The sequence below is a fragment of the Symphalangus syndactylus genome, chromosome 7 (genome assembly GCF_028878055.3).
Source record: "Symphalangus syndactylus isolate Jambi chromosome 7, NHGRI_mSymSyn1-v2.1_pri, whole genome shotgun sequence".
In the NCBI taxonomy this organism is placed as follows: Eukaryota; Metazoa; Chordata; class Mammalia; order Primates; family Hylobatidae; genus Symphalangus; species Symphalangus syndactylus.
In genome coordinates this window covers 71,666,832-71,683,220 of record NC_072429.2, presented here as the reverse complement: position 1 = coordinate 71,683,220, position 16,389 = coordinate 71,666,832, and the positions used below count along the sequence as shown (strand labels likewise).

The following is a 16,389-nucleotide window of genomic DNA, read 5'->3' as shown; positions in this document are numbered from 1 at the left end:
CCAAAGTGTTGGGATTGCAGGCTTGAGTCACTGCACCCTGCCCAAGACAGGTATCTTTCAAGTTTTTACATCTCACCCAGATACAAACATCCCACATGAATAATTTCTATGCTGGTGTTAAAGCGCATGATAGTGCATTCATTTTCCATGGTCTTGTACTGGGTGTTTCACAGTAGATTATGCTGACTAGAATCTACCCCAAGTCTATCACTAGGTCTTGACTGGTGACCAGGAGAAGGTTCCTAGGAGAACTACTGGTGATGGAACAACATTGGAAGATGAGGTGTCACAGCAGCCTGGAAGGCTGTACAGAATTATGCCAGGCTGAGGAAAGGCTTCCAAAGGGTACAGAAATGGTACATGGTTAAGAGGGAAGGAAAGAATTGCTACGGGGTTCCTCTTTTTGAGGACTGATCATTGGTAAATATGAATGGCTGTTACACATTCAATGTGAGCTTGATTCAAATTGGCACACCATCACCAGCATTATCAAGTCACTAGCCTCACACCAATGAGCAGAGTTCTAACACAAAATAGTAAAAATCAGAACACATGTGGGACAGGGAGAATGGAAAGTTATGTAGGAAAGCAAAAGAAAATATAAGTGATAACAAGGGTGAGACAGCCCTGGTTTGCAATAATGGTCTTACACAGCTTTAGTCCAACATAATGCTCACCTTTTTCTTTCTTGAGATGGAGTATTGTTCTGTCACCCAGGCTGGAGTGCAGCGGCGCCATGTCTGCTCACTGCAACCTCGGCCTCCTGAGTTCAAACAATTCTCCTGCCTCAGCCTCCTGAGTAGCTGGGATTACAGGCTAGCACCACCATGGCTGGCTAATTTTTTTGTATTTTTAGTAGAGACAGGGTTTCTCCATGTTGACCAGGCTGGTCTCGAACTCCTGACATCAAGTGATCCGCCTGCCTTGGCCTTCCAAAGTGCTGGGATTACAGGTGTGAGCCACCGTGCCCGGCCCATAATGCTTACCTTTTAAAACTTCAGAACATAGACCCATGTGAGTATTCTCTGAATAGGTTATCTTCTAAATATTTAAGTCTATTATTATCAAATATTTATTGAGTGACTTAAGAATAGAGTTTTGTTCCAGGCAAAGGAAAATGAAAGATGTATATAACAAACTGCCTTCAGACAGCTTGCCATCTACTTTGGGAGAATGATAACAAATGCTGTGAGAGATTAATGGAAAGAAAAGAAAAACCTTAGATCAGTCATTTAACCCCTACTTCACTGGAAAACAAAGGGTTGAACAAGAAGGTCTCTGGATTCTTGCAACTCTAATATCCAAAAAGGCCAGAAGTGCTGCAGTGGGGAGGAAAGGTTATATTGAGACTTGAGCTACGCCTTAAAAGACACGTGGAATGGAGGAAGAGGGTGTTTCAGGTAGGGGGAATAGTATGCGGACTGGTTTGGGAGCGCCCACAGCTTTTCAGTGAAAAAGTCCACATGGTTTTCTATTTCACTCACTTTTGCTCTGAGTCAGGATCAACATACTATTTGTTAGTTATGAAAACAGATATTAACTGTTACTTAAATGTCTGGCTCAGGATGATCTGTTCAAATGACTGAACAGTTCTTTGCTCAGCTGATGGACTTTTAAAAATGTATGGGGTAACTTATTTTCCATACCCAGATACAGTAAAAAGACACACTCATTTTTTCTGGAAGGAAAACAGCACATGCCAACGTCAACATATCTTTGAAAAGTTGCCACCAACACTTCGCCTAAGAGGACTACTGGAAGGGAAGCTGAATTCAGGTGGCTCTTGAGACACTCCTTGACCCCTGTTAAAAAATTCACTGTAAAAATTATACTGAATTTTCCTTTAAATTTTGGTTGCTGAATCAAAACTTCTCAAAAGATTTGTAAATTTCAGCAAGAAGTCAGAAATTCCAACTCTAAAATGAATTTTCTGACTCAATATTGAAAATAAATTCTTAAGTTTAGATGCTTAGGGGAAAAACAGCTGGAGAACTCAGGAGCCTCCCATATTTTAATACAAAGTGACGTCATTACCATCAAGGCTTCCAAGAACTCCTTAAATTGTGTGGTTAAGCAACATCTCAAAGCACAGTGATGACTCTAGCAAGGTGCTATGCTCCTCCTTGGTATACAGATTCAGGTCCAGAATAGTTTTTCTATTTAGAGATTTGATTTGACTTCCTCCTTATGTTAAAAAGTAGCCTAGTATTAGAAAGATGGTATATCAATTTATGTGCATTTTCAAAGCTAAGGCTATGAATTTTCTGTGCTTTACACACACTACATTAGCACTCATTTTATCAGATGGCTTCCTGGAGCTGGTTTCTTGGTTTAAGTATTTAACTACAGATTATATGGGGTTTCTTAAAAACCTGATGACACTTGAAATTTTACAATTAAGCAAAATAATCATGCAGAGAAAGTAGGCAAGATGGCTAAACTTTGGAATACCTGGTGTAGGTAAAAGTTTACAGTTATGTAATCTTGCATCATCTTAGTCAAAGGTTACTGGAGAAAACAATCCCAGTCAGTGTCTGCGGTTCATAATGAACCTACTGATAGTGCTGTAACTGTTTAGGCCTGACTTAAATCAACTGCAGTTTTTACGGCAGCTTCATCTTTACCATTCTTCAGATATGAAAATGACACTCCGCCTCCCACTTATGTATGTCTTTTATTTCAAATGGTAGTTGTTTTACTCAGGATTAGTCATAAACACACAAGATTCTTGATAAATTTTATGTCAAGTTTATTTGGTTGGACTGCCTTTTATTCATCTAACCATCCCTTTGACACCTGCTGCCTGTTCCTGGGGACCCAGCCACAGCAAGGACTTTAATTCAGTTCCCCACCCCCACTGAACACAACACACACCTACAGGCAAGCTGAAGTTCCCCAAACTGTATTTGGTGATTTCCTTACTTGTTTAAAACATATATAAGCTCAGGTCATTTATATATTCATTTCTAGAGGTTTGTAAATGAATTAAATAAAGATCATGTTGGCTGGGTGCAGTGGCTTACACCTGTAATCCCAGCACTTTGGGAGGCTGAGGCGGGTGGATCACCTGAGGTCAGGAGTTCGAGACCAGCCTGATCAACATGGTGAAACCCTGCCTCTACTAAAAATACAAAATTAGCCGGGCGTGGTGGCGCATGCCTGCAATCCCAGCTACTCGGAAGACTGAGACAGGAGAATTGCTTGAACCCAGGAAGTGGAGGTTGCAGTGAGCCGAGATCACGCCATTGTACTCCAGCCTGGGCAACAAGAGCAAAATTCCATCTCAAAATAAATAAATAGGCTGGGTGCGGTGGCTCACGCCTGCAATCCCAGCACTTTGGGAGGCTGAGGTGGGTGGATTGCCTGAGCTCAGGAGTTCGCGACCAGCCTGGGCAACACCATGAAACCCCGTCTCTACTAAAATACAAAAAATTAGCCAGGTGTGGCGGCATGTGCCAGCTACTCGAGAGGCTGAGGCAGGAGAATTGCTTGAACTTGGGAGGCAGAGGTTGCAGTGAGCCAAGATCGCGCCACTGCATTCAGCCTGGGTGACAAAGTGAGACTCCATCTCAAAAAATAAGTAAATAAATAAATAAATAAAGTTCATGTTTAAAAATAAAACATTAAAATAAGCTTCCTCCAAGAGCAGAGAAAAGGTTTGATGCTTGAGGTGCAACATTTGAATAAGTACTTTTAAAGCTAGATTAAGTTTTTAAGCAGTTGCTAAAAAATTAATGAGGTTTAATGTGACCTATTTAGGAGAAACAGTTCTTTGTTGTGTTCTATTAGAAGGCTAATCTGCCTATGGAAAAAAAAAAGTAGAATCCTATTTCTTTACTCCTTCTTTATTGAATCTTACCTGTCTACAAAAGTAAAGGGAAAATACTGTGAGGAAAAACAGCATAAAGTGGGTCAGCAGTGTGCAGTTATAGGGGAGAGAGTCACACCTACTTTTACTGAAGTTGAGATGAAAAACTGGGGTTACTTTTGCCCCTAGAGCAGCAGAAGGCCCTGCTCCCCTCCGTAGATCGTGACATTGTTTAATGGTTAGAAGCGGACATTGTTTACATCCCCAGCTTACCAGGTTTCACCACCTCGCTTCCCTCTCTAGGGTCCTATTAGGGTGCTATTTGCGAGGCACTGTCTAACCCAAGAGAGTCCCAAGGTGTCCTGCAACAGGAAGATGCCCTGGACCCTGTGGATGGTCAGGGGATGCGAAGTGACTGCCAGGGTGGCCTGGCCACTCCCAAAAGACCACAAATGTTGATTTCAGAATCTTTGGCACTTTCCAAAATGTGGCTGAGCAGTAATTTGGAAGCCTAAATCCTGACTTTAAGAACTCATAAGAACAACCAATGTTTTATAAACTCAACAGAAAGCAAAATAAACAAACCCAGGGTTTTACACTCCTTCTTGTTATTTTTATGGCAATCTTTCAAACTAGTTCAAAATGTTCAATCCTCTGCCCTCTCAAAAATACTGAGTTAGGGGCAGCGGGGGGTGGGCGAGGACAAAACGACTAATAGTAACCAGCATACACTGCAGTTTACCACAGGGAAGAGCTGAGGAGACCTCGTGTCGAAAGAGTACAGGTTGCTTTCAGGCTGGTACTGAAGTCTCTCTCCTTCCCAACCTTCTCATTGAGGAGGGCCCAGCAAAGAAAACAAGGATGTTTATATTTACCCAGAAGTGCGCATGGCAATTGACCATCATGGTTCTCTCAATGAGCTCATCAGGACATTCCAGAAGGTGATGCCCAGAGACCACACCAGCATTATTGACCAGGACTGAGACTTCGCCAACCTCCTTGCGGACTCTTTCAGCCGTCAGGTAGACATTCTCCCTCTTCCCTACATCACAGGTGTAGGTAAAAACCTGCAAGTTACAGTGGGGCAGAATTTCTTCCTCACCATTCCCAGCTGTCCTCAGAAGTCCAGATGAGGAGAAAACATGCAAAAGAGAAGGAAGTGCAGAAAGTGAGTCACATGGCGATCAGTAGGACAAAGATCACACAAAACAAAAATACTACAGTGAGCTTCAAATTTCTAACGCTGCAAGGCTTGCCAACGACTGAGCTTTACAGCTGCCTTCCTCCCATGAAGTCTTTGGGAATTACAGCAATTTACTGGATAACTTTGCTTAGGGGAAAGTCATGTAATTGTGACAAGCCCAATACAAGTAGACCACATGGGATCAGCTTGCTGGAGCTAGACACCTGCAAAGAACTGATCTCAGCCCAGAGCTCAGAGAACAACACACACACACTACACACTCCTCTTTTTTTTGGGAAACAGTGGCCCAAGAGAAACAGCTCTTAGTCTTTAGTATGAGAACCCTCAAAATGGAAACTCACTTCAAGGCTCACAAATCAAAACTGCAATTAATAATCTGAATTCATCCAAAGCCAAGAAATGAATCCACAATTTTTAATGAAGAAGTAGGGATCACTGGCTTGTCCTAACTAGGCTAGCTGACTCCTCTAAGAAGTACTCTCACAAATCAAGTTACAGGTAAATATGCAATTTTACCACATAAGAACTTGACAATTTAAAAACCAAAATCGGTATCCTGGAAAATGAATACCCTTATCTTTTAGGTTTTGGCAGGGAGCACAACAATCTATATTTGCTACACCTCCATACCACCAATGGAAATGGTACATTTTCACCCTTAAATTAAAAACGCAATATCAATAAGTTTGATGATAAATTATCCATACGGGGGAGAAGTGCCCAAGTCAATTTTCTCCGTACAGGTAAATGTTTTCCCTAAAAATGAAAAATTTTGTTAAAAAGCAACAGCCATTATCAAATTTCCTGGACCAATATTTATGGTTGGTTAAGGACTTTGCTTTGGCTTAAAAAAAAAACCTCAGATTCAGGTTAGTTAATAAGTATTCAGAAATGCAGATTTCCTGGAGTGACCAAAAACATGGAAGAAATTTACAACGAAGCCTAAATCCTCCAAGAGCTTTCTCTTAGGAAGCAAGGCGTCTTTCAATCACACTTAGGGAATGTAACTAAAGCACTTATCGCTGGCGAAACAATGTAATTATGTTCCTCAGGCTAAACTTACAGTGAAACCGTCAATACTGCCCTCGTCTAAGGGGTTCAGACCACAGTAACACAGACACTTCTTCAGACTAGTCAGAACAACTTCCCAAAGACGCTTCAGTTTCCCATCGCGCCGCTTGTAAGTCGGAGCGAGACATTTCTTTGGGATCCAAACCTGTGGTAACAAGTTCCCTCCGCCTTCCCTACCCCAGAGGGCTTAGGAAACGCTGCCCCCCCCCCCGCCCCCACCGTGGTCCCCAGAGACCGAACCTCCCCGAGGACTGGGCACCTTCTCCCTGGTAATACAGAAGTGATCGGGTTCCTTTATCAGGGAGCGAATTCCACTCGTCTCCCAAAAGACCGGTGGGGTGTTCCTTTCCTCCACAGCGGGGCTGACCAGGCAGCGGGGCTGACCAGGCAGCGGGGTTTGGGGCCTGCTGTGGTAGGGCGCGGGGTGGAAAGAGGCTTGACCCAACAATGCTCCCGCGCGGGTCCAGGTTACCTTGCAGCGCGGCGGCGTCGGCCGCCTCCAGGTCGCGGTAGATGTGGCGCACCATGCCAGCCGTCTCCTCGTTGCTCTGCGTGTTGATGTCCCACAGCACCAGCAGCGCCCGGCGCCGGGCGAACTCCAGCGCGAAGAGGCGGCCCAGGCCGCTGCCGGCGCCGGTGATGAGGCACACCTGGCCCGCCACGCTCTTCTCCTTGGGCCGCACCAGCCAGCGCGCCGCGGCCAGCACGAACGCCCAGAGCACTTTGAAAGTGACCACGAAGAACTCCACCACGATGTTCATCGCGACGCCCGGGGTCCCGCACGAGCCCAGTGCTTGCGTCCGCGCCCACCCCGAGCCCGGCAGTCGGGCTCCCGGCCCCGGGGCGCTTGTCACAGAGGCCGGGACGAGAAGGCTGCGCCCCGCGCCCGCCCCCGAGGTGCCCGCCGGGTTGGAGTGCGCGGCGCCACTCCCTGCCTGCGCGGGGCCACTCCCGCCCGGGATCGGCGCTGTGAACCCGGACTGTGCCCGCCGCGGCAGTCACCCGGCTCGGCGCCTCCTGCCGGCAGCCGCCCGCCCGTCCCGCAGCGCCCGGCCGGCCGGCTCCGCTGCAGTGGCGGTGACAGCCGCGAGTTAGACGACTCACACTGCCCTCATGGCCAAGCTGCTGCCGCCCGAGCGTCCCCGGAACCGGCGCGCCGGCTCCCTCTCACCCCGGGGGAGGAGTGCGCAGCGGAGGCGGCACGGGCCAGCGGGCCGCCGCGGGAGTTGTCAACTCGACCCAAGTTGCCAGAAGGTGGGAGAGTGGGGTGCGGGGCGGCGGAGCGCCGGGAAAGGGAGACTCGCTTGGCGCAGGCAAGCGCTGCCCAACGCCTTGCAGCTGCCCCCGAGGGCTCACGTCCCCCGACCCTGCACTCCCCGCGGCTGTCACTCGGGCACCGGGCTCCGCAGCGCAGCCCGCTTGCAAGTCGGAGCGCTCCGGGCCGGCTCTGAGCCGGTTCCACGCTCCGCGCTATATAACCCCGCGACCGGGAAGAGCCCGCGCCAGCCTCGGCATCGGCCCTCCCTCCGCCCGGCCTCTCCGCCCCCGGGCGCACCCCGCCCCCGGCCCAGCCCCCAGCCTGCCAGCCGTCCGCGGAGACGAGCGGGGTAGCCCCTCTCACACGGCCGTGGCCGCAACCTCAGCCCTCCTCGCACCTCCCTTTGCAGCTCACGCCCCCTCCTGTGGGGTGTCCTGGCCTCCGCCTGCCGATCTCGTCAGTCAGCAGAGCCCTGGCCATCCTCCTCCGGCCGTCCGGTCCCCGCTGGTCCCTGGCTAGCCACTTTTCGTAAACCAGGGCACTCCGGACCGCCCCGCCTGCGATCAGGCGCTGCGGAAGACAGCCCTGTGGGCTGGAGCGACGACAAGGACCTCGCGGCGCGGCGAAAGGGGTGTATTCTGCGACTACCGCGGCAGGGAGCCGGGAGGGCGGCCAAAAGTGACTTCGAATTGCAGCTAGCCGTTTGGAACGTGGCCCAAAAGGCTCTCATTTTCCTGGCTGGAACCGTCGCCGCGGTGCTTGCCTGAGGTCCTGGTCAGCCGCTGCCCACCCGCCGGGCGGGCGAGGAGTGGTGCATGCTGGGATTTGTAGTTCGTCCCCATGAGGCTCGTCCTGGGAACATTATAGGGAGGAACCAGAGCCTAATCCTGTCAGCGAAGCCTGGGGATTAGGACCCGGAGTTGCCAAGGTGTCAGCACTCTTTGCTCTTGAATTGATTAAAAAGTCTAATCAAAGGCATATATTTTCTTCAAACAAGTTTTACCCGAAAGTTTGTTGAAAGAGGCTAAATCAGGGAGTTCCTAATTTTGCGTCTGCAAGGCGACTTTTTAGTTCTGGATTCTTTTCCGGCTTATTCTAAGACACCTATGAGTCGTGGGGCTTCTCTCGCGAAGTCTTTAAGTGGACAGTACGCATGCGCCAACTTCCTCTTTTTTCCGGCTGGAACCATGGAGGGTGTAGAGTAAGTCGTTTCTCGTCCTCTTGAGAATCCTTCTCCATCTCCAGAGCCAGATCCATTTTGTGTCACGTTTTCTCTCTCTGGCCGTAGCTTGCACCTTTGCCCACCTCCCTGCTTGATTGTGACGCTTTGTGACACCAGTGGGGACCCGAGGCTAGGGTTGGGATGCGGGCGGTCTTAGGACTGAGGTTTCGGAGTTCCCGGGAACGAGATGTCGGGTTGGAATGTGTGTGGAACCCGTCGGTTGGCTGACGGCCCAGTCCTCGGTAGAGGGTCTTTCGGGGGAGGCGCAGAACCTCTGAATTGGGTTCGTTCTTGGCTGGTGCTTGGCACAGGCTTCCCTGCCGTCAGGCCTTTGCTTTCAACATGTGGATCCTGATTGAACCAGAGTGATGGTGGCTTGTTTTTTTTATTTTTATTTTTTAATTTTTGCGCTTAAAGTCTGGGAGTCAGTGCCTTGCAGTAGTCTTTCAGCTAGAACATTTTGTTATTCGGCTGTTGGTGTGTTTTTTGCTTTTTCTTAATTAGTCGTCGGAGGCCGGGCCTCTTGGTTGAAATAGGGAAGAGCGTATTGCTATTGTCCTATTTGTGATTGCGTTTTAGGCAACATGGTGTTAAAGGTTATTGACATGGAGCTAAAATGTGCATCGTACACTGTAGCATGCCAGAGCAAGTAAAGTTACTAGTGACTAAAGTCAGTGACACCATTTCTGGTAAACAACACTGCTCAGTACGGGAGTAATACAGCGCTGTGAGCTTTTTGAGGTATTGATAACATTTTTGTTTATTAACGTTAGAGAGAAGAAGAAGGAGGTTCCTGCTGTGCCAGAAACCCTTAAGAAAAAGCGAAAGAATTTCGCAGAGCTGAAGATCAAGCGCCTGAGAAAGAAATTTGCCCAAAAGATGGTAAGTAAACTTTTTGAGGCACTAGCACATAAGGAGATGCCTTGGGATTGAGGATGAGGTGAATGTTCTTGGCAAGATTTACTTCCTAACTCTACCGAGTAATTGCTTAGCTCCCTAATGTTACAGTCTGAAGGTAGTGGGTTTTTTTGGTGGGGGATATAATTGCATACTGTGGCAAGAAAAGATTGAATGGAAACGTGTTTTAGTTGTCTTTAATAATTGGCGTTGCTAATTGTGATTGAGAGCTAAAAATCATGAATAACTGATGATTGGTTTTCAGCTTCGAAAGGCAAGGAGGAAGCTTATCTATGAAAAAGCAAAGCACTATCACAAGGAATATAGGCAAATGTACAGAACTGAAATTCGAATGGCGAGGATGGCAAGAAAAGCTGGCAACTTCTATGTACCTGCAGAACCCAAATTGGCGTTTGTCATCAGAATCAGAGGGTAAGTTCAGTTTTACTGCATTCGGGTTTGAAAGGGAGAGTTAGCACTGGTAAAAAAAAAAAAAAAAAAAAAAAAAAAAAAAAAAAAAAAAAAAAAAGCAACTTCACATTACTTCTGGGAGCCCTGATTCTGAAACACTGGAGTAACAATATTTTAGGGGAAGCTAGAACAAGGAGGGTGCTGATCACTAATGGTTTAGTTGCAAGCTATGTTCGTTCCCCAAGCCCTATCCCTTCTCTTAATAGAATACAGAAGTTCAGTGTGTAACATGAGAGGATTCCTATCTGTTTAGGTAGGATTCGATATTCAAAACTATAATGGTTAGTGTTAATAAAAATTTCGATGAAAGGCAAATGCATTTCTGGTCCCTTTTCACCACAGTATCAACGGCGTGAGCCCAAAGGTTCGAAAGGTGTTGCAGCTGCTTCGCCTTCGTCAAATCTTCAATGGAACCTTTGTGAAGCTCAACAAGGCTTCGATTAACATGCTGAGGATTGTAGAGCCATATATTGCATGGGGGTAAGTCTCTTCTCTCCTTTGATTTCTATTTGATAAATTGGTTATGTAGCAACATGAATTTTAGATGTTTTAACAGTGGTCACCATATTTATGTTTGCTTTTTCACTTCAGGTACCCCAATCTGAAGTCAGTAAATGAACTAATCTACAAACGTGGTTATGGCAAAATCAATAAGAAGCGAATTGCTTTGACAGATAACGCTTTGATTGCTCGATCTCTTGGTAGGTTCTGTTTGGGGGAAAGTTTGGTATTAGACCATGCGATAATTTTTTATCCTCTTGTGGCCGTATATTTCTCACTATTGTGAATCTTCATATATTCCTTATGATTCTTGATTTAGCTTAAAAGAAAACGTAAGACATGGTTTCATTAGCTTGAACCTTATCTTTGTAAAGCCATGCATTTACCTTATTTATTCCTGGTTATGTTTTTATCTCACAGCCTATTCAATAATTATTTCAAAACTTTTTGCAACTTTAATAATCTTAAATAACCTTAAAATATTTAGGTAAATACGGCATCATCTGCATGGAGGATCTGATTCATGAGATCTATACTGTTGGAAAACGCTTCAAAGAGGCAAATAACTTCCTGTGGCCCTTCAAATTGTCTTCTCCACGAGGTGGAATGAAGAAAAAGACAACCCATTTTGTAGAAGGTGGAGATGCTGGCAACAGGGAGGACCAGATCAACAGGCTTATTAGAAGAATGAACTAAGGTGAGAGACCTCATCCTGAGAAAGGTTGAGTTAATGTTAGAGTATAAGTGGTGGTAATCTTGAATGCTTTTCCCATTAAATATTGATGGGGGTTTGAATTTTAATCAGTGCTTTTGTGGGGAGTGGGGATCAACTATCTTAATGGTTACAGTTGGTTTGTTTACTGCTTTTGAGGACCTTTCTGGAGGAAAGGAAAAGCCTGTTTTGGGGAGTCTTCAGAGATGGAAATTGGGTGATCTTAAAAATGTAAACTCAATCGTTACTTTATAACTGCTTAGTTTATGTTGTTAGCTGCCTAAAGTGTTTTCTAATGGTTTTCTTTTTTCCTTTCAGGTGTCTACCATGATTATTTTTCTAAGCTGGTTGGTTAATAAACAGTACCTGCTCTCAAATTGAAATATATTGTTGTATTTGTGATGTTTTGTTGTTGTTGTTGTTAGCCTGCCTCTGTCTTCCCTTAACTACTGTGGCAAGTCTGGTGTGTGATAAAATTAAGCCAAATCAACAGCCCATTTCGTGCAAAATCAGGGTCGAGTCTGTGTGAAAGACATCTCTTGGGTTCTTAAAAGGCTTTTCTCTACTACAGAAGATCTTAATTTTTTGTTTAACTGTGCTGAGTGATTCAAAATGGGTTTATTCTAAGAAAGCCTGTTTCACAAGCATTTGTACGTGTTTTGTAGGTAAGGTAATCCAACTTTGGTTTATGGAAAAAATTGAATTTAGTTGCTAAAATTTCTTTCTCGGGCCATCGCTTGTTTATAAACTGCCATGTAAATGTGTTATTTTCCTTTTGCATTCCATTTTTGTGTTCTTGTTTTGCATCTTTTGCCATACTTAGGTGAGTTACTAATAATTGTTACATACTGTGGGTATTTTGAAGGAAGGCATGAAATTTGTGCCGAGGGATGCAAATTATTTCAGAGCATCTGGTAAAATTAATGGGCAAAAACTTAAAAGGTTTTTTAATAAAATTCTTTTATACTTTATGTATTGTTTCACCTAGACTAGTGAACAATGTAGAGTGTAACATGAAGTACATAGAATGAGAGTAAAAATTTTTGTGGTCCTCATTTAGTTGTGTCAAAGGTCTGACGCACTGTGAAACAGCTCCCTTAGTAATGGTTTTGGTACTACTGCTCCACAGTCATTTATTGCTTTTTAATATTTGAACGTTGCTAGACAAGTAGAATTTCTTTGAGTTCTTTGTTCCTGGTTTTGGGACCTATTTCTCTGGATTAGTAAGTTTGTTTAGGGTCAGTGAATTTTGGAGAGAAATCAAGATGATAGTTTATAAAAATAGTTTTACATGTTTATGATTGTATCGGTGTTTTGCTAGATTTTTTTTGTCTTAGCAGTTGGGTCAATATTTTGAAATAGTACATGGATATCTAGGTAGAGCCAAAGAGTTTATTTTTTAACTTTGTAGAGATGAGGTCCACGCCAGCCTGTCCCAGCATGTTGTTGAACTCCTGGCCTCAAGCAATCCTACTGCCTCAGCTCCCTGAATAGTTGGGATTGCAGGCATGACCCACTGCCTCCAGAGGGTTTTTAAGGTTTAAAATTCAGTTTTGTTTTACTCCTTTGGTAGAGAGTACAGTTCCCAGTGTTTACACATCCAGTGTCGTGAAGGGTAGTTGTGCCTCAGAAGATGTTGGAGCCTGTTTGGCTTCCAGGTTTTAGAGGAATAGTGAGGGCCATCAGTGGCCTCTGCAGGGTCAGAATTAAGACTAATTATGGAATGAAGTTGTACAGATGGCATATTGCTTAATCTAGGTGCAGGTGGGTGGGTGCATGAAATGTGGGAAGTCTTCATTGGGATAGGAATAAGCACTTTATATACAGAGTGATACTTAGCAAAGCTTTTTTTTTTTTTTTAATTGTCTTTATTTTTTAGAGCAGTTTTCATTTCACAGTAAAACTGAGTGGAAAGTAGAGAGGGTTCCCATATACCCAGTATTCACAGGTACAACCGCCTCCTCTGTTGACTCCCCACCACCACAGTACATTTGTTACAGTCAATCAACCTGTGTTGACACATTTTCACCCAAAATGGTAAAACTGTCTCAGCTGGTCAGGGAGGGATAAGATTGTGTAGGAATACCTCAAATGAAGTGGGCAAAGTATTGACTATATAGCCTGTGCAGACACATAACTGTAACTGTGGCCTGGGGTCAGGGAGGATGGGGAAATGTGGGAGGGGTTGCAGAGAACCAGGATTCCCATAGATAACTGAGTAAAGTGGGATAACCAATCTGGTTTTATAAGAGGATTGTGAGGAACAATAATAGATATGAAAATGTTTGTGAGCTGGTGGAACCTATTCAAATGCAGATTAACACCTGATTAGGAAACTCACCTCTTACAAATGTCATTGCTTTCAGGGGATCCTCCTCTGGAAGGCCTAACCAACCTTAGGGGTCTGGGCACCCAGTAGGTTCTCCTACAAGATTTTGCCTCATATATGTTTATTTACTGTTTATGCTTCTAAGGTCTGGCTTTCTCTAGTGGATGGTCCCCTAGCTATCTCAGTTTTTATAAAGTTGTCTTGGACTCACTGGCCTTTAACCAGTGTTAACCTAGTTAGTAACTTCTTTGAAGGTTCATTTGTGGTTGACTGGATTAGGAGTGTTGGCTTCGGAGCCAGACTGGGTTCATATCTAATCTCCACTTATTTGTTAGCTTGGGCCAATAAATAATCTGTCTCGGTTTCCATGTCAGCAAAATGGAGATAATTGTGCCTAATTTCATAGGATTTTAATGATTAAATGTTACAGGTCATGTAAAATGCGTAGAGCAGTGCCTCGCTCGAAAGTGCTCAATGCTGCTGTGCAGTATAGCTTCAGCACTTAATGTGGGCCCCCAACAGTGAATTATGGAAAATAGCCTCTGCTTTCAGGTGTCAGTCTGATGGGAAGACAGGCAACAGATACAATGAAATGAGTGCCCTGGGGATGTATAGGATGTGATAGAGCCTCTTGGGGGTGTCTGGTGTCTTTGTGGGCCCACCTCCTTGGGAAGATTGACAGCTTTCTACTCCCACTGTTTTTCCTTAGGGATTTGGTGTCAGAGCCAAAACATTCCTCTCATGTGCTTCCCTTCTGTTAGGTAGTAAACTTTAAGGCCAGGCCTTTTAATTTCTGCCCATTTGCTGACATGTAGGCACTCAGTGTTAAGTGAATGTATTAGTTTTCTTTTGCTGCTGTAACAAATGACCATAAACTTAAGTGAATTTATTATTTAACTTTTTGGAGGTCGGAAATCTAAAATAGGTTTCACAGCCAAATCAAGGGGTCAGCAGGCCTGTGTTCCTTCTGAAGACTCCTTTTCTTTGCCTTTTGATATAACAACTTTTGTGATTACGTTGGGCTACTTGAATAATTGAGGATAATCTCCCCATCTCAAAATCCTTAATTCAAGCACACATCTACAAAATCCCTTTTGTTGCTACATAAGGTAATATATTTACAGGTCCCTGTAATTAGAGCATGGAAATTGGGAGGCCTATTATTTGATATTTTATTTCTGACTCCCCAGCTATATTCTTTGTTCCTCAAAAGTGACTTCAGCCTCCAGGCCTGGGTACTTGGCTTTTTCATTCTGGAAAAAGGTCTTTTCTGACACATCTTCATATATCACCTTTTTTCATAGCATTAATTACTATCTGAAACTGTTGACTTGCTTTTCCCAGCCATTCTCCAATGTAAGTAAGGTTTGAGTCTTAGCTTTCTCTGTTCTGACACTTAGAACAATGCCTGGTGCATTGTAGGCACTTCACTTTTTTAAGGGAATCTAACCTCATCAGGAAAATAGATATTTAAAATCTTGAGACTTCAATTAATGGCATATTGTAGTCCTTGAGTATTTGGTGATGGGGGATGGTGACAGGAGGAATGGGGTAGAGTGTGGATTTATATATATATATTTCTGTATATATAATTTACTTTGGAGGACTCAGAAATTGCATTTTGTAGGAATAATGATTTGTAATAGTAGAAAACCATGTTAGGAGAGTATAGGAGATGTTTCATGCTGTGAAGATTTGGCAAGTTTCACAGAAGAGGTAGAATTCGGTCACCTGATGATAGGAACAGTTTGAGAAATGGCATGGAGTTTGGGAAGTGTCAGGTAGGGGTGTGATGGCAAAACTAAACAGGAGAGCATTTAATAAACATTTGATCACTTGCTGAGTGCCAGTGTATCACTTGATCCACATAATCCTAGGTTAGTGTTTCTCCACTTTGATTGCAACCCCAGAACTAAATTCTTAATTGGTTTTGGGATGAGCCCTAGACTTTTTTCTAATTAAGTACTCCACGTGATTTTTAATATGCAGCCTAGTCCTCTTGTTAGGTGGGTTAACTTTCCCTCACCCAGGATCACATAACTAAGTTGTGGGGCCAGTGTTACGATTCCAGGCCTAATTTGAGTGTTAAAAAAAATAACCAAATGACCTAGGAGAGGTTAGTGTAGAGCTTAATAAGAATGGAGAAAAGTGTGTTGAGAGCAGTTTCAGGAGTTTTTGTGGGATCTGAAACCTTATTACCAGGGGATAAGCTTGCAGCTCTAGTGGGGAGTCAAATCATGAAGGCAGAGGCTTTATATGATAATCTGGCAAGAGTACAGATACTAAGATCCCACTGTGCAAGACAGGGTGCTAGGTGTCCAAGCCAGAGAGGACACACACACCTAACCTTTTATAAAGGAACCAGAACAAAGGAGTCAGAACATGGAATTTGGGCGGACTCGTGAGGGAACTCGTCCTTGTTGTCATTTACCTAAAATTGGGCTAGTCAGGTATTAAGTGGCTAATATTTAAAAGGTACAGCTCATCAGTACTCTGGAAAGCCTGGTTATTTTGAACCTGAAAAATAAGTCTTTGATACAAGCTGATGTGCAAACAACCCAGAAAACTGAATTACACCAAGCTTGCCTAACTGCCCTCTCCTTGCCCTAGACGTGCTTCCTGGTGCTGTTTGCCATTGGGCCCCTCACCTTGTGTCATCACTGACCAGTGTTCACCCAGCTTTGATTCAGCTCGCTCCCCCACATTACCGCCCATACCCGGCAGCAGTGACCTGAAGGCAGAGGCGCTAGTGCTGGTCGAGGAGTCACGGTGGCCTCCGCTGCCCAAGCTGTCCGAGCACCCGTCATGGCCCTGAACCCTAACACTGGGCCCCTTGCCCTATGGAACTGAGGCCCGAGGCCCCGGTCGCCTAGCAACTGGTGTGCCTAGGGCAGGCAGGGCTGCTGGCCGCGGGGC

General features: G+C 44.8%; 2 protein-coding genes across 2 annotated transcripts in view; one reads left to right on the top strand and one right to left on the bottom strand.

Moving 5' to 3' along the window:
• RDH10 (retinol dehydrogenase 10) overlaps positions 1 to 7,540 on the bottom strand; it is a 29,535-nt gene extending 21,995 nt beyond the window's left edge. The window contains exons 1-2 of the mRNA XM_055286507.2: positions 6,556 to 7,540; positions 4,684 to 4,919 (exon numbers count right to left, since the gene is read on the bottom strand). Of these exons, the coding sequence (XP_055142482.1) occupies positions 4,684 to 4,919; positions 6,556 to 6,844 (525 nt within the window). The 5' untranslated portion in view covers positions 6,845 to 7,540. The remainder of the gene's footprint in view (positions 1 to 4,683; positions 4,920 to 6,555) is intronic.
• A 568-nt stretch (positions 7,541 to 8,108) lies between these two features.
• On the top strand, positions 8,109 to 11,527 carry RPL7 (ribosomal protein L7). Its single transcript, XM_055286508.2, has 7 exons — positions 8,109 to 8,542; positions 9,337 to 9,445; positions 9,726 to 9,892; positions 10,274 to 10,411; positions 10,523 to 10,632; positions 10,920 to 11,129; positions 11,463 to 11,527. The coding sequence occupies exons 1-6, from the start codon at positions 8,448 to 8,450 to the stop codon at positions 11,126 to 11,128; spliced, it is 828 nt and encodes a 275-aa protein (XP_055142483.1). The 5' UTR covers positions 8,109 to 8,447; the 3' UTR covers position 11,129; positions 11,463 to 11,527.
• Positions 11,528 to 16,389: the final 4,862 nt, after the last annotated feature.

Coding starts and splice junctions, on each gene's coding strand:
- RPL7 (XM_055286508.2), top strand. CDS start 8,448: ATGAGTCGTGGGGCTTCTCTCGCGAAGTCTTTAAGTGGACAGTACGCA. Junction 9,446..9,725: donor AGAAATTTGCCCAAAAGATG/GTAAGTAAACTT, acceptor ATTGGTTTTCAG/CTTCGAAAGGCAAGGAGGAA. Junction 9,893..10,273: donor TTTGTCATCAGAATCAGAGG/GTAAGTTCAGTT, acceptor TTTTCACCACAG/TATCAACGGCGTGAGCCCAA.